This window comes from Camelus bactrianus, chromosome 2 (assembly GCF_048773025.1).
Source record: "Camelus bactrianus isolate YW-2024 breed Bactrian camel chromosome 2, ASM4877302v1, whole genome shotgun sequence".
Classification (NCBI taxonomy): domain Eukaryota; kingdom Metazoa; phylum Chordata; class Mammalia; order Artiodactyla; family Camelidae; genus Camelus; species Camelus bactrianus.
The window spans coordinates 131,757,632-131,774,874 of record NC_133540.1 but is presented as its reverse complement, the minus strand read 5'-3'; the positions used below and the strand labels follow the sequence as shown (position 1 = coordinate 131,774,874).

Below are 17,243 nucleotides of genomic sequence, written 5' to 3'. Positions count from 1 at the left end.
GATTGCTCACAGCCACTCAAGGCACAAAAGGAGGAATCAAGGGAGCTATTTGAAACCCATTTGTGATCAGAAGGAACAGCTGCCTGAGACATCACAGACAGAACACAGGAAGAGATAGAAGGTGAGAGAAAGAAAAATAACAACCTCCCCCTGCCTCTGGCATTTTCACATCTAATGTCACGTGTCACCCTTCCTCTCTGCCCTCATATACACATTCTCATGCCCATTTTACAGATGAGAAAACTGACTCAGGAAATCAAGGGTGAGAGAAATCAAGTAGCGGTCACACGGTCACTGAGGCAGGTAAACAGCAGGGTATAAATAAACGCCTATGACCTTTTCTCCTACAGAGGCAAATGCACTTAAATGACTACACTCCCACTGAACTGTTACAAGTCCTCTCCATCCGAATGCTCAGAAACATCCCTTCCCAGCCAGGCGGGTGAGCCAAGAAGGCTGCAGTTCAATGAAGCCCCTCCTTCCGGGGGCCACCTGCAGGGCCAGTACCATGCGCAGGGTTCTGAGCTCACTCTTTCCCCAGCCCTGAGCTGGGCTGTGCACGGTTCATCTTACCCAGGACCCCTTGGACTCACGCAAGTTCACAGCCGAGAGGCCTGAGGACCAACACACACACCTGATGGGTAGTTTCTTGAGCACTTACTGCATGCTGAGCCCTGCTCTGGCCTAGATAGTGTGGGGATAGACAGTGTGGGCTGCAAGATCAGGTGGCATGTCAAACCCAGCTCCATCACGCACATGCTGTGTGACCTCGGGCAAGTCACTCAGCATCTCTGTGTCTTGTTATTTTCTTTGTAACATGAGGGCAATATTAGCCTCTACTTTACAACCTTAACAACCTAGGGCTGTTAAGAGAAATGAATTCACTGACTGATTAAGACTTATTCATCACTGCGCCTGTCCCAGGCTCCCACTGGGCAGTAAAACAGTGGTGACCAAGACAGACCTGGTCCTCGTGTTCATGAGATAATGAATCCCTGTAAAGTGCTCAACACTGCCCTGAACACCAAAGGCACTTAACCAGAGCTAGCGGCTGCTGTGTGATGCCCGGGGCACATCAGTGATAAAGGAGGCCCCATGACTTCTCTCCCCAAGGCTCAGGCCTGGCTCCCTAGCCCCGAGGCTGGCAACACCACACAATCAGCGTCAGCTCTGACACTGGGTCTCTGGGTGTCCGTGGCTGAGTCCTTAACTCTCTGGGCCTCCATGTCCTTTGTTGACAATGACACAGCCGAGCGGTCTCCATCCCACCCCCACCTCACCTCTCGCAGGTCAGCGCCTCGGGGAAGCTGCTCGCCTGGAAGAAGGTGCGGCCGAGGAACCTGTCGTCGCTGGTGGCTGAGTGGATGCTGGACGAGGAGCTGCAGTCGTCCTTCTCGGCCTGGCTCAGGCTCCCCAGGCTGCTGGAAGGGGACGCCTCCACCAGCTGGTTTGGCAAGACTGCCTGCTTTAAGTTTTCGTGCAGAGATGGGTTGGAGGAACCGTCGGCCAGAGGCTGGGGTGGCAGAAGAGAAAGCCCGTTCTCAGTCCACGTGACCTGTCATGCGTGTGTTTCCACAATTCCACCAGTGACACGTGATGGTGGCTCCCAGGCAGACAAGACTGGGGAGGCCTGCGAGTGGACACCTTAGAGCTTCTGTCCCAGGGTCACGGCCACACCCACACACTTGTGCCCCAGGGACCTGTACCACAGCTCCTGGCACATCACTTGTCCCGGAGGCCAGCCCCTCGGCACCAGGCTCCTCCCCCGCAGCAACTAGCCTCCGTGTCTTCCCCAGTGGCCCCCTGCACCCACACTGCTGCGGGCTCTGACCTCCTCCACAGCAGCCTGCCTGCCCTGCCCCCTCTCTCTCTGTGTTCTCAGACCCCCGGGCCTGCTCTGCCCACTAACCTGCCCTCCAGAGGATCGGGGCCTTTATTAAGGAACTGAAGCCCCACGCACCGCCAGGACCACATGACATCACAGCTGGAGGGCTCAGCGAATGTCTGTCGCCCCTGTGTCCAGTCTCATCCCCTGTGGCTCCCCGAGGCGCATGCCCAGGTGGTACCGAGCTGGTGGTCAGCTCCAAACTCTCACCATCCTTCCATGCTTCTGCGCTTTCCCAGACTCTGGTCCCCCGCCAGAACCCCCCTCACTCCTCATCTGCGGGGCTGAAGCATCCTTCCCTCCAGACACAGACCTTTGAGTTCTCCTTCCCTGGTACCCAGGCCCAGCCCACACTGTGCTCCACAGGTCCCCGGTCACTTCTGTCCTGCCTGTTATCATGGGCCATCCTGCAATCTGCCCCAGCTGTGAGGGCCTCCGGCGTGAGGACAGTGCTTTCCTGACCACTGGCTAATCCTCAGTGTTCACTGCAGAGCCTGCCCGGCAGGGGTGCTGACGGTGAGTAATCCCCTGGTCTGGGAGCTCTACCCCTTCACCCACCCACCCGATAGTGAAGGAAGTGGTTCCCAGCGTGTGTTCTGGGGAGCAGTTCCATGAACTGTCACCAGTGACTGCTCGCTGCAAGGGTTCCACAGAAAAATTAGTTTGGGAAAGTCTCCGTAACAAAGTAGAATCATCTCTCTGGGGCAGGAATTCTCAGAGCCTTTGATATGGTCTGGCTGTCCTCAAAAGCAAGTAAGAATTTCAAAACCTGAACAGGCATTGAGTGCTGAGACATCACACACTGTTCTAAGCCCCCTGTCTATCACCCCATATAACCCTCCAAATAGCTCGGTGAGGCAATAGGGCCCTTTACCCCCATTTTATAGATGAAGAAACTGAGGCCCTGAGAAGTCAAGGAATGGTCAAGGGTTAAAGGCTGAGATGGGAGTTGGGTCTGAGTCTGTGACACAAGAGCCTGTCCTCTTCACGGCCGGGAGAGCAGGCAGCACCTTCCTCAGCTTACTTGACCAGGAAACTTTCTTTCCTGGAGCATCTCATAGGTTGCGGGTTCCCTGAGCATCAAGGAACACACCGCTCTCTGCAAAACTCCCGGCCGCAGGTGTGCGCTCCTGGCTTCAGGTGTAAGACCTGAGGGCTTGACTCTGCCCTGCCCCTTCCAGCTGTGTGGCCTTGGGCAGGTCATTAGCTTCTCTGGGCCTCAGTGGCCTTATGCATTAAGTGGAGATAACAATATCGTTTACCACAGAGGGTTGTGGCGAGGAATATCGAAATGCCAGTGCGAGACGAGCGCTCAGCACCGCCCCAGCCCCGCGAAGTGTTCAGTGTCAGCTGCTGGCATAGTCCCGGCCGGTGAATGAGGGTTAATGTTGGGAACTTGTGTCAGCATCAGTATTTGTAATAGCGTTAAAAGAGCAGGGCATAAAACGTACATACATATATAAATATATGAATCTATATATAATAATTGGGTCACTATGCTGTGCACCAGAAACACCGCATTGTAAATCAACTATACTTAAAAAAAAAAAGAGCAGGGCAGATGTTGCCCTACTGTGCTGTCAACTGGTGTCCCTGGGGATACCTGGCTATACCATGGGCATACCCTGTCCCTGACAACGCTGTCATCAAATGGATTAACCTTAAAGTTCTGCTCCATTACAAAGCCACAAAATGATCCTATTAAAATGACTTGCCATAAAGTCCTCAAATAGAACCCCAGATTTACACACTGAAACCCTCTTCTCCTACCCCGACCTCAAGCACATTACTGGATAACTGGATCTCAAGACAGAGCTCAGGAGTCTCACCCGGAACTTCTGATTGATGGGATAGACGACTTTTGCCTTCAGTGCAAACGCTGTGATATTGCTGTTGAAAGACGGGTCACATTCCTGGGAAGGAAGAAGAACAAATGGCATGGGGGAGCTTTCTGTAAAATGAAGGACAAACCACCAAGAGTTTCCAAAATGCTACATGCCACTTGCAACAGTGGCTTTGGGAAGGGACCGTAATAGGCATATTTAGATCCAAGTAAGTGCTCACTTGCTAGAAGGATGGGTGGATGGAAACTCGGGTGGATGGATAGATGGATGGGTGGGTGGGTGAGTGGACGGATGGATGGATGGATGGATGGATAGATGGATAGAGAAATGGAAAAACAGGTGAATGGATGAATGGATGGATAGGTGGACATATGAATGGATGGGCAGGTGGATGGATGGATGGACAGAAAAAAATGCATGAATGGATGGACTGATAAGACATATGAATGGACAGATAGACAGGCAGGTGGATGGATAGGTGGACAGACAGGTATATGAATGGATGCAGGAGGGAGGGATATACAGATGGGTGGATGGATGAATGAACAGATGTTAAATAGCACATTCTCCACTTAATTCCAAGTCTTCCACTTTGGGAGAACTAAGGATTTAAATAATATAATACCAAAAAATTTCCTAAAATTGTGAACTGCCTTCTGGTGGAATAAGAAAACACAGAATAATTTTAGCACTCCCAGGTGTACAAACACATCCATGTGGCAATATTCATGCAAGACTTTCTATTACACCCTTCAATGAAAAGAAGTGGTTGGGCAGATCGTTTCACTTTTCTGAGCCTCAGTTTCCCAGAGAGTAAGCAGGCAGTGTACCCGCCCTCAAAGATGGTGCAGATAAAGCCCCCGCAGAGGTGCCAGAGCAGAGGAGAAGCAAGGCAATGGACGGCTCTAAGTCGCGGGAGGAAAGAGCCACCCCAAACCGTGCTCAGGCGCCACCTCCCCTGGCCACAGCGGGACGGATGGTCCACATCCCCACCTCCTCTCTGCATCCTTAGGGCTGCCCCTGCCCTTCACACGGTCGGTACAAACAACCAGGAAGTGGATGCAGGTGAGCAGGCAGACGGGTCAGGAGCCTGGCACCCTAGACCGTGAGGAATCACTGCTCAGCGACTCAGAACAGACTGCCAGGTGAAAACCACACCTACGTCAGGTCTGCTGCTCCCAGTGAAATCCTAAAGAAACCGCTGTCACAAAGGCCCGGTTTCTGACTGCTGAGCAGACCTTGGACTCACACAGCCTGTTGGGGGGATGCGGGAGAATGTGTCACTCCCCCACGAGATGCGGTGTTCAAACAGCACCTGAGCCTGCAACGTGGCCCACCTCCCTCTCCTGAGGGGGTTTCGCTGTGATCCCTCTGAGGAGGGCGGGCGGAAGCCATCTGGCCAGGGACCCAGTTCTGCCATTTCTCTCTCTGTCTTACGACTTAGAATGCGGGAAGACCACCAACTTACGCTACCTCCTTAAACTTCCAAGGACCTTGCCATTCCCAGCTGGGGAAGATGACACAGAGAGGTTCAGCCATGCGCCCAAGGTCACACAGCTACTAAATGCCAGAATCAAGATTTGAACTCAGATTCCCCGGCTCCGGAGTTCCTCCTGTTTAGCTGACACCATTCTGTCTCCTTCAACACGACACAAATAAGAACAAGAATAAGAGCCACGCGATTAAAAGGGGAGTGGGAGTCAGTGGAGAAGGCCCGGGCTCGGCTCCACCATGCCCCAGGGACACAAGTCAGACCCCGAGATGCTCTGCCACTCCCACTCCCCACCTGCCACGTCCCATCAACCACAAATCCCACCAACTTCACCTCCTAAATATCTCTCAAATTCACAGCCCTGGCCCAAGCCGCCAGCATATTTACCCTAAAGACCTGCGACAGCCTCCTAACTGGCTCCCCTTCCATGTCTCGAGGGCCTACTATGTGTTAAGCGCTTTACGCACGGTTGTTCATTAAATGATCCCACAGCAGTCCGCTTGGGGAAGTTCACGCTTTTATGATCGTGCCCATTTGATAGAAAGACAAAGCGAGGCTCAGAGATGGACACCTTCCAATCCATTCTCCAGGTGGCAGTCAAATCACCTTTTCAACACACAATTCCCATCGCATCCTGGCTTCAAAGCCCTCCTGGCAGACCACCGCCTGCGCCTGGCCCCCGGCTTGAGTCTTTGCCAGAGGACAGTTATAAAAACGCAGCGTGGCTGTGAGATTAAAAAGGGTGACTTCAGAACTGGTGGTGTCCTCTTTGGGGCCCAGTGCAACATGAAAGCGGTCGGGGAGGTCTTACGCAAAAGTGATTCAGAACTTCAAGACATCAAGGTCAAGAAACTAGGGGGAAAGGGTGACCGGGCAAGGGAGACACCCCGATGAAGCCAGCCCCGGCTGGTGTCCAGTGAAGACATACTTTTTCAAGGAAAGACGCAAAAGCAGGGAGGACATTGTGCATTTCTAAACTTCTTCCAAACAGAGGTGAAAAGAAAGGACAGAATGAAAGGGGTAGAAAGTGAGAGGAAGGCTTGGTCTCTGCCTTCATCTTCAAAAGTTGGAGAGTTCATCTTCAAAAGGGAAGACGCCAAACCAACATCGCTCTTCAGGTGACAAACGAAATACATGAAGAAAAGGACACTGACGCAGGCCCCCCTGAGCCGTAAGGAAGCAGACACTGAGGGTCGGGAGCCTGGCCTCTTTGTAGTTTTCACAGCTCTTCTAACTAAATTCGGTGTCCTCCACGTTCTGATCATCCAACCATAGTAATAACAATTATTCAGCAAATTGGCTGCAGTGCACATTTACAATGTAAAGCTTCCTCAGCTGAAGCAATGCCATCACTCAGAAAAATTAGTTAAAATGTAATTGGAGGAAGAGAAAAGCCGTTTCACCCACGGACAAAAGGTGCTCTTTTCAGCCAATGCACACACACACCCTTAGGGGAGCTATGCCCGCCCCCTCCAAAGCCAAGGGATGGGAGGAGGCTGTGGAGTAGCATGCCTCAGAGCCTTCTGGAATCTGCTGTTTGGTTTTGGCCGACGTGAGCTGTTTATCAACAGAGTTCATGCAAGGAGCGGCATGAACCCCAAATGCCTTGGTTTTCTGTGCATCCGAGGACATCGGGGTTACAGTACAACTCAGCCTGTCGAGATCGACCCTGCCCACATTCTTTGACAAGCTCGCACTGCAGAAGGCAGGGGCGTTTTGGCGAGCCAGTCACCGGAACGGGCAGATCTGTAACTTAACTCTTGGCAATTATTAGCTTGATAATGGGCATGGGTGAGGCACAGCTAAATAGTTAACAGGTAAAGCATGCAGAAGAAATGGGTTAGCCTTCCGGGGAGGCAGAGAGACTTGTCTCTCCCACAAACAAGGGCCCTGAGCACTCACCCTATGGTATAAATGTTCGCAGAGTTGATTCATGGGTGATCCCAGGGAATGGCAATCATTACTGTCATCATCAAGCTGAGAACCCTGAGGCTCAGAGAGGCTGTGTTTCTTGCCCACCATCACACAGCAAACAGACAGAGCTGGCCCTGGGTTCCAGGATTCTGGATCCGAAAACAGTGTTGTTTCCATCCTCTCTGAGGCTACCAGCTGTCTGAGCAGGGCTTTTAAGAATAGCTTTATTGAGATGGAATTCACGGAGCATGCAATTGAACCATGTAAATTGTACCATTTAATAATTTTTAGTATATTCACAGATATGTTGACTTTAGAATATTTTTATCATCTCAATAAGAAACCCCAAAACCTTTAGCTATCACCCCTAGTCCCCCTGTTCCCATCCCCAGCCTGAGCAACCACCAATCCACTTCCTGTCTCTGAAAGTGTACCTGTTCTGGACATTTCTGATGAATAGATCCTGTAACATGTGGTCTTTTGAGACAGGTTCTTCCAGTGAGTGTACAATTTTCAAGGTTCATTCATGCTGTTTTTATGGCTGAATAGTATTCCACGGTATGGACAGACCATTCTGTTTATTCCATCAGCTGGTGGACATTTGAGTCTCTGCGTTTTGGCTATTGTGAAATGGGCTGTCGTGAACATCTGTGTACACATTTTTATGTGGACATATGTTTTCATTTCTGTGAGCAGGGTTTTAATAAGATGTCATGATGGGAACAGAAAGCTTGAGGCCAAGTCTGAGTAACAGAGGAACGAATGCCCGATTCGGGCTGGAGCGACGCTGCCCCGGACTCCCCTCCTGGGCCTCCAGGAGCTGCCCTCAGTTTCCTTTCATAAAGGAGAGCGGTTTCCCCAGTCTCCCCTCTAATAAACTGATTTCTCATGGGAAAAAAAACCCTCAAAACTGTCACTGTCAGACAGGTATACACAGGCCCACAGAGATGCATGCGGAGAGAGACACCAAAAAAGATAGGCTCACAGAGAGATGCACTGATACACCCACACAGACGTGGACACACGGGAGAGACAAGCACCTAGAAACAGAGAGTCCAGGAGTAAGGGCCAGAGACACAGAGCACAGACGAAGTGCCGACTCATCTCCGGGAAGCCACCACTCTGGACTGCCGGGCACTCTCGCTTCCTTGCCAGCTCCCCACGTCGGCCCCGGGGAGGGCGGCCAGTCCCTCCACGGGGACCTGCCCAGTGTGGGCAAGGGAAGCCCTGTCTCCAGAATCCTTGCGAAGCAGCAGCAGCAGATGACTGTCGAAAATGATTTTTCAGATCGCTAGAAGCTTCCCTTACTGATTTCAAACTTCCTTGTGAAATTCGTTTTAAAACACCCAGCCCACTTTCCGCCCGTGGTAAGCAGAGGCTGCAGACCAGGACTGAAATGTCAGAGGCGGTAGGCGGTGGGGAGGGCTGCCCTCCCGGGCAGGGGCTGACTGGACCCAGGTCCAAATCTCAGCCACGGGACTCGGGACAGTGACTGAGCTCCCTGAGTCTTGGCTTCCTCATCTGGACAATGGGTGTATAAGCCAGGCCATGGGGTGCTGAGAGGACTGCATGAAAACAACTCACGTGCGTGTTCACATCACTTAAAAATGACACACGTGAAAATGCCTGGAATTCAGCAGGTGCTAAACAAGAAACTTAGCTCAATCTTTCCCCTTTTCCCAGCATCTCTCTCCCTCTTTCTCTCTACCTACCTACCTAGATACCTGTATTCACCTTTGGACAATTGAGGCAGACTGACGGTTGTCTGTGATACTTTCAGGGGCCAGGAAGTGACCGGGAATAACACATCTCTGGAGGAAACCCCTCCTCACCCATGGAGCTCACACAGGAGGTGACGCCCTAGGAACCGGCTCAGGCTGGACAGAGCAGAGGGGACCATAAGGAAGGTACAGGGGCCAGCTACCTTTTAATATCGCCTTCAGAGGCCCAGAAGTCCCATTCTAGATTTTAACTTAAAAGAAATAAAACAAAGAATGAAACAAACTTATACACAAACGTTCCCAGAAACCCCACACTGTGTGCACATTCCCACAGTGGATGGAGCGAGTCAAAGAATCACTGATGAGTGAAACAAGGACACGGACAAGCAGGCACAAGGAAGCATATGCTGGCATTTACAGAAGCTTTGAGAAGAGCAAAACCAGTCTTGGAGATGGAAATCACAACAGCGGCTGCCTGTGGAAGGGGCGCTAGAGAACTTTCCAGAGTTAGGAACATTCCTGATTGGGGTCTTGGTTACAAAGGTGGAAACATTTCTCATTCATCAAACTGTCCACTTCAAATCCGTGCATTTTATTACATGTAAATTACACCCCCAAAAGAAGCCTGTTGGGACATGAGATGCCAGTGGGTTGTCTGGACGCCATGCAGGTAGGACACAGGGACACCCAATAGGAACCTCCTCCAACACCCCCGACACCCAGCTTACATCCAGAGCCTCCTCGTCCTTGGACGTCGGCACTTCTCTCTTCCTCCTCTGGGATGGGGAGCCAGTTTCCGACGGGGTCTGTACGTTAGACTCCAAATTCTTGAGTAGGCTCTGAGTGTCGTCTTTCTAAAATCCAAAGGCGGGGCAGGATGGGAGAGCACATTGAATCGTCAACATGGGGTCATTGCAACTTTAGCCATCAGCCCCCACCCCCAACAGTCATGTCTGCTCATCTCCAGGCCAGTGCCTGGACCTCTCTGTGCAGTGCTCCCATGCCCACCTGTGGTCAGCTACATCCTTCAAGACTGTCCAGGTGTCCCCTTCCTGAGAAACCCCCCAAAGCCCCATCTCAGTGTGTCCTCAGGGCCTGGGGGCAATACTTGGAACGAAGCTCATTCCATTGTTCTTCTGAGTTGGTGCCCGAATCTACCCCCCACCCCCGCCACCCCTGGAAGCCTGTGAGCGCCTTCTGGGGCGGGGACAGGGTAACAGCTCAACATGGAGAATGACCCAAACATATTAATACTCTTGTTATTTCCAATAATGGCATTGCATGATTTTTAAGAAAATACTTTAGGTAACCTTGAACTATAGGATGGTCTCTAGGGTGAACTATAGTCGATCCTCATTATTTGTGGACTCTGTATTGGCAAGTTTGCCTACCTGCTATAACTTTTGGCCACCCCCAAATCAGCACTTGTGAGCTGCTGTGGTCATTCCTGGACATGAGCAGAACTGTCAAAACTTTGAGTTGCCCAACATGCGATTTCCAGCTGAGTTTGAACAAGGCAATGCTCTGGTTCTGCCTTCTTGTTTTCAGCCCATCCTGCAAGCAAGCGTCCTTTCCAAGTTCGATTTAGTGCCATTCCTTTTTCACATCTCTGTGCTTTTTGTGGATGATTTTGTTGTTTAAAATGACCCCTGAAGTGTGCTGAAGTGCTGTCTAGTGTTTCTAAGCACAAGAAGGCTGCAATGTGCTTTATGGAGAAAATGCATGTGTTAACTGGCTCTGTTTGGGCGTGTGTTACAGTGCTGCTGGCATGAGTTCAAGGTTAATGAATCAACAATACGTTAAATAAGGTGTCTTTCAACAGAAATACATATAAAACAAGGTTACGTATTGATGGATTAACGAAAAGGTTATGACCATAATCTTATAGAAGCCCCACCCTGCGTCTCCCACAGGAGCAATGCTTCCGTATCTGTTCTGTAAAATCACTTGCAGAATTATCAACTGTATTTAAAATCCTATTATGCCAGAGACACTTCTCAAACCTCTCCTTGGCCACTGGCTGCTTCTGGGTATGAAGAAATATCACCAGTTTGTCACTCTGTTAAGCAGCAACTGCCACAGAGCATCTATTCAGTGCCAAGCGTTATTCTATTGCTGGGAATAGAGTAATGAACAAAATGAGTAAAGCCCCTGCCTTCAGGGATTTTACATTCTAGAGACAGAAGACAGGCATAAGCAAACAAAGAAATAAATATATAGTATGTCAGAGGCGGTAAGTGCTGGTACTATAGGGAAAACTAACAGAAGATGGGGGAATGGAGAGTGATGCGAGGGGAGGGCCTCTTGGACAAGGCGGCATTTGAAAAAAAAAAAACTTGAAGGAAGTGAGAAAGCAAGTAAGCCATTCAGGTATCTCAGGAACAAGCATTCCAGGGCAAGGGCACAGCAGGTGCAAAGGCCCTGAGGCAGGGGCATGCTTGGCACGTCCAGGGAAGTCCATGTGGCTGGAGCCGTCTGGGGTGAGGTAGACAGGGTTAGATGATGAAGCCAGAGATTTAAGGGTTGTTTGTTTGGTGGTTGTAGCTGACCAGTCCAAGGCGTCTGCAGGGAAGAACTCAGTCACATCACCCTACAGTAAAGACTCCAGGAGAAAAACCTCATTCACCTTGTGGGGGAGAATCAGGTTTCTGCTCCCCAGTTAAAAAGGACCAGGAGGTCAAGGGTCACCAGCCATTTGAGGACAGACTCCAATATGAAAGACAAACCCCAAAACAAACAAAAGGAAAAAGCAAGCAGGAAATAGACACTGCATGGACCCCCAATGTGTCCAAGAAAACTGAAAACGAACAAAAGTAATGTCCTCAGAGAGATAAGAAGAGATACCACATTCACAAAATAAGAACAGGATAGTGTAAACATAGAATGTTCTGAGGACAAATAAGAACTCTTGAAAATTAAAAATGTGAAAAACTCATTACAAGTATAAAGTTGAGAAAAGTCTCCCAGGAAACAGTGTAAAAATGTAAGGAGATGGAAAACAAGCAGAAAGAAAACTTCAGAGGCCCAACTCAGCCAAAAACTGATAGGAGTTCCTGAAAGAAGCAACAGAACATTTAAAAGGAAAAGAGTCATCAAAGAATCAAGAAAATGAGTTTCTAGAACAAAAACAGAATGCACAGTACAATGGACAGCATTCGACTACCACCAAGACCCACCCTGGTACACTTCACATACTGGGAGCAAAGCCAGAGTCTTTTAAGATTCTACAGAGGAGCAAAAGAAAAAAAAAAAGATTCCATGCAAAGTATTAAGGATCAAAACACAACCCAATTTCTTAACATCAACAATGGAAGCTCTAAGATAGTGAAAAATGTTCAAAATTCTGCAGAAAGATTATTTTCAACCTGGAGAATTAAGTATAAAGACAGAAGAACATAGATATTTTCAGACACAGAAATTCTCAAAAGAACTTCTATTCATCTTTTTCTCAGAAAGCTACTAGAGGATGTGCTGCAGCTGAATAAGGAAATTACCCAAGAAAGACAGTGGAGGGGATCCTGAAAGAGGGTCCATCCCAGGAGAGAGGTGCAGAAGTTTCCACCCAGTGGCCCTGAGAAGTCCCAGTGGTGGCAGCAAAAGCCTACAGCGGCTGCTTCTCGAAATTCAGGAACAGAAAGGTCACGGGAGAGCTTGTTAAACTCAGCTTGCTGGACTCACCTCCAGAGATTCTCATCGGTGAGTCTGGGGTGGGGCCCAAGAACTAGTATTTCTAACAAGTTCCCAGGGGATGCTGATGCTGCAGGTCTGGTCCACACTGAGTGCAGCAATGGTCTAGACGCAACCAGCTGAGATGGGAGAGGTCAGAAGCTTTTTGGAAGAGAAGTTTTTCTAAAAGATAAAACTGATCAAATACCTAATGTCTTAAGAGGAGATGTAGACGAATAGGGGAGAGTTTATTGTGAAATGAACAGTAAGTATATAGAATCTAAGGAAATGAAAAAACTGGGTAATTATTAATTTCAGAGAAAACAAAATATTGTGCAAAAAAAAGAAAGTAACCATAATTACAGCTAATCCTTGACTTCCAGTGAATTAAGTTTACAAAATTGGAATAATGAAAACACCAAATACTGATTTAACCAAAATTACCCTATAACCACACAGGGAGGTGGAGGTTGCAGTGGTGGACAGTGGGAGGGGGATATAAATATGAAGGAGGGGAGAAAAGAAAGCAAAATCACTCCCCACTTCCATAGTGGGAAGTCAAGCAGCCATGTAAACAAGTTATTCAGAAATGGAAAGTAAATGACCAAAATAGCCAGCTGAACAAGAATTGAACAAGGTGGCTTCGCAGAAGTGGGAAATGGGTGGGGTGAACATTTTAAATTACATGCATGTGTCACTTTGATGTCAAAAAAACGTTTCAATGATGAAATAAAGAAAACTAATAAAATAAAACAAAAACCGCAAAAGGAAAGTGGTCCAAGATAGAATTGGGAGCTGGGTGACTTGGACCAGAGGAGGACAGAGTGTCCAGGACCCATGAGAGAGGAAGTGCTTGATCTAGCCTGAGGGTTGGGACACTTTCCTACGTGGATTTCTCTCTGGGTCCTGAAGGATGAGCGGGACGAGAGGACAAGAGGACGAGAAAGGTTTCGGCTGGCAGAGAACAGATGAGCACAAGTGCAGAGGCATCTGGGGACCAAGGGGACTCTGGGTGGCTGGATGCCCCGGGGACGGTAAGCCACCTGATGCACCATGCTGGGAAAACGGACATGAGCTTGAGTGGGCAACCAGGAGCCAGTGGAGCTTTTTAACCAGGACAGTCATATTGTTGGATGTACATTTTGTAAATGGAGACTAGAGGCAGGAGATGAAATAAAGGAGGATACGTAGGAAAAAAGAGTTGCCAAGGTCACATCCACACCATCAGAAAATCCCACCAGCCCCACCCTTGAGCCAGAGACCCCCCTCATGGCTACAAGCCTAGTCTGAGCCACCACCACCTTCAGCTGGACTAGTGTAGCTGTTACGGACCAGCTGTGCAAACCCAGGCAGCTTGTGAGCCTCTGGGCTACCACTAAAGTCTGAATGTTTGTGTCCCGCTGTCCCCACCCCACCCCACCCCGGCTGGCTTCTTATGTTGAAATCCTAATCCTCGACGCAATGGTATTGGGAGGTGGAGTCTCTGGAAGGTGATCAGGTCGTGAGGGTGAGGTCCTCATGAATGGGATTACTGCCCTGATAGAAGAGGCCCCTGCAATCTCCACTGCCCCTTCTGACTTGCGAAGACACAGAGAGAAGTCAGCTTTCTGCAACCTGGAAGAGGACTTTCGCCAGAGCCCAGCATGCTGGCACCCTGACCTTGGACTTCCAGCTCCCAGAACTGTGAGAAATAAGTTTCTGCTGTTCAAAATCTACCTAGTTTATGGTATTTTTATTATCACAGCCTGAACAGACTAAGACAGATACCACGTGCCGCTTCAGCAGGTAGCAGGTGGTTAAAAGCTCTGACTTAGGGGTTCAGACAGGCTGGGCTTGAAGTCTACCCCCCCTGCTCACCCCTTGTGTGCCCCTGGACAAAGAACAGCCTTCCAGAGCCTTGATGTCCTCACTGGAAAATGAGGATAACGACAGTCAACACGCAGAGGCTTGGAGTGAGGATCCAGAAGCAAATGCCCACAAGCACCTGGCCCGGGGCCTGGCACCCAGGAAAGACTCTGACGTGTTACTTCCCTCTTCACACAAGGAGCCTGTCTCAATCACCAGCAGGATGCGACAACCTCAAACCTACCTACAAGCACCTTGCACGTGGTTAGTTTCAACCTATGTCGCACAAACTCCGGAAGTCACCTGCCAGGTGAGAGAGCCTGGCTTACCATTGCTGGGTTCATCTCCTTCTCACGTGGGCCAGGAGTAGGGGAACAAGACCATATTACCTTATCCCAGATCCCACCACACTTTCTGCTTCTATGAGGTCAAAGCTGCAGGGTCCTAAAACACTGATCATATCACCGTTGATCGAATGACTGTCGGATGCTCCACATCTCCACACAACATCTGATTCTACAACAGCTGTATGAAGCATCCGTTAATTCCGTCAGGTGGCCACCTGTGACCCATTCCCTCCACCTCCAGTATGGTGGCTTTGGGGTTAGACACACACCTATCCTTTTGGCAAGTTATTTTAACTTCTCTGTGCCTCAGTTTCCTCATCTGAAAAATGGGGACATTAATAGCACAAGCTCACAAAGCTGTCTTGGAGATTCAGTGAGATCATTCAGGTAGAGGGTCAGTGCCTGGCATACAGCCAGCATTCAATAAATGCTAGTATTTTTCATTTCCCCATCACAGAACTCATCAGGCTGTTATAATAAAACGTTTACTTGGAATCTGTCCATCTCTGTCTCCCTCTGAAGGCTGTGAACCTCCAGGGGCAGGCGCAGGGTCTTCCCCGCACATTGATGGGGCGTCTAAGCCTAGTGGCAGGCAGTAGAAGGTGCTCAGCAAACTTTTGGGTAAGTGTTGAGCGCATGCTGATGTAGCAGCGGGGGCTCCTGAGGGGCTAGCTGGGTGATCCACACAGCAAGGAAGCAGAACGGGCACCCAGGGGTGGGAATCCCCAGTCCTCCTGTCCACCGCGCTGAGCGGGACCCACCAGTCCAAATCCTTGCTGTTACAGACGAGGAGACAGGCTCCCGGGCGTTCAGGGGCTAACGTCATCCAGCGCTGTTGGATGGTGCAGACACCTCTGGGGTACCCCAAGCCACAGCCTTCCCTCATTTGGCCGCTTCCCTCTGAAATCACAGTCTCCAGCCGCCTCTGGAGCACCCGGGGAACCCTGCCGCACAGGGCCCATTGCGCACGATGCCCGCGAACACGCTCAAGTGGACGCAGAGCCGGGGCTGGAGCCCGGACCCCAGAGCCCGGACCCCAGAGCCGAGGAGGACCGCGCCGCGTGCACCCCCACACCCCGGCCTACCTGGTGCCGAGGCCGCGGGCGGGCGGCGCGGCAGCCCAGCCAGAGGCCGAGGCCGAGGCCGAGCGCGGCGCCCAGCAGCACGGCGGGGGCCAGCAGGGCGGGCGCCGGCCGCACCGCGTCCCGGCCCAGCAGCAGCCGCGCGTCGCTCCCGCAGGTCGCCGCACCGCGGGCCATCGGGGGCGCTCAGGCGGCCCGCCCGCCGCATCCTGCCCGCCGCCGCGCGCTGCCCGGGCCTGCCGCCCGGGGCACCATCCCCGCCAGGCCCGCGACGCCGGATAGGGCCCCCCACCGTGGGCCAGGGGCGCGGGGCGCGCTCCGCCGACTTCTCCGGCCTGCGCAGCCTCCTTCCTCCCGCTCCTCTCCCCCTGCCCAGCGCGGCCCCGCGCAGGGCGGAGCCTGGACCCGCCGCCCAAACTTTGAGCCACCCCCGCCCCAGCCCTGCCTTTCCACTGAGCATGCCCCGCGGCGAGGGGCGCTTCTCAGCGAGGAGGGCCTTCGGGCAGGAGTCTTGTTTTGCATCGGCTTCTTGACTTCCAGCGGGGAAGGGAACCCCAGCTACGGAGGAGGGCGTTGCTCAGTTAAGTTGCGTGCTTACGCTTTGTTAAGCTGTTAGCCTGACGACCTGAGTAACTTTAAAAAAAAAAATTTTTTTTAATTTTGGGGAGAGGAGATAATTGGGCTTATTTATTTATTTTTAATGGAGGTACTGGGGATTAAACACACGCATTCTACAACTGAGTTTTGCCGTGTCCCTACTCCCCCCACCCCCCTTTCTTCACAGCCTTCTGAGATGGGTACCATTTATGCACCCATGCTCAGGGTCAGAGCTAAGTGACCCAATCAGGTCTGACTCAGCCTTACTGCTGACCTCTACTGATTGGCCATCCTTGGGCCACACAGCCTGTAAACTTGTTTGCCTGAAAAACTCCTGTTTTAATACTTTTTTTTTCCAGGGATAGTCACTGCTTTCTCCTAAGACAATGCATTTGGAGACTGTTACACCCAGCCCCTGCTGGAGACACTGCCGGGTCATTCCTTCACTCAGCATTTACACAGAACCTACTGTTTGAACCAGCATCAGGCCAGTGACCAATCAGACAAGGCCCAGGCAGTGAGGAGCTGACGGCTCTGTGGGGAGATAGTCAGATGAGTTCAGCATCTCTTCTGTCTTTTAGCAAATTTACTGATGCAAGCTCTTGTTCTGGGTCCTGGCGTACACACACACACACACACACACACACACACACACACACACACACACACACACACACACACACACACACACACACACACACACACACACACACACACACACACACACCCTCCTACCATTTGGAGCTTAATTTCCTACAAGGGCCAGAGCATGGGGATCTGTTTCAACAGAGAGGGTTTTTGTGTTCTTAAACTGGACGTCCAGCTCAAGTTTCTGGGTTTTTTTTTTTTT

At 50.8% G+C, this 17,243-nt stretch overlaps 2 protein-coding genes across 13 annotated transcripts in view; one reads left to right on the top strand and one right to left on the bottom strand.

Annotated features, from left to right (window-relative positions):
• Positions 1–16,223, bottom strand: part of EVC (EvC ciliary complex subunit 1) — a 67,037-nt gene extending 50,814 nt beyond the window's left edge. For 3 of the 11 annotated variants that reach the window (XM_074350505.1, XM_074350525.1, XM_074350528.1), the window contains exons 1-4: positions 15,800–16,223; positions 9,585–9,710; positions 3,715–3,798; positions 1,281–1,513 (exon numbers count right to left, since the gene is read on the bottom strand). In XM_074350505.1, coding sequence (XP_074206606.1) covers positions 1,281–1,513; positions 3,715–3,798; positions 9,585–9,710; positions 15,800–15,973 — 617 coding nt within the window. In that variant the 5' untranslated portion in view covers positions 15,974–16,223. The remainder of the gene's footprint in view (positions 1–1,280; positions 1,514–3,714; positions 3,799–9,584; positions 9,711–15,799) is intronic. The other 8 variants (XM_074350516.1, XM_074350549.1, XM_074350512.1 and 5 more) reach the window with 7 other exon arrangements.
• A 54-nt stretch (positions 16,224–16,277) lies between these two features.
• The window catches only part of EVC2 (EvC ciliary complex subunit 2), a 122,469-nt gene continuing 121,503 nt past the window's right edge, over positions 16,278–17,243 (top strand). The window contains exon 1 of one of the 2 annotated variants that reach the window (XM_074350474.1): positions 16,278–16,376. The gene's annotated coding sequence lies outside the window, so the exon portion shown is untranslated. The remainder of the gene's footprint in view (positions 16,377–17,243) is intronic. The other variant, XM_074350493.1, reaches the window with a different exon arrangement.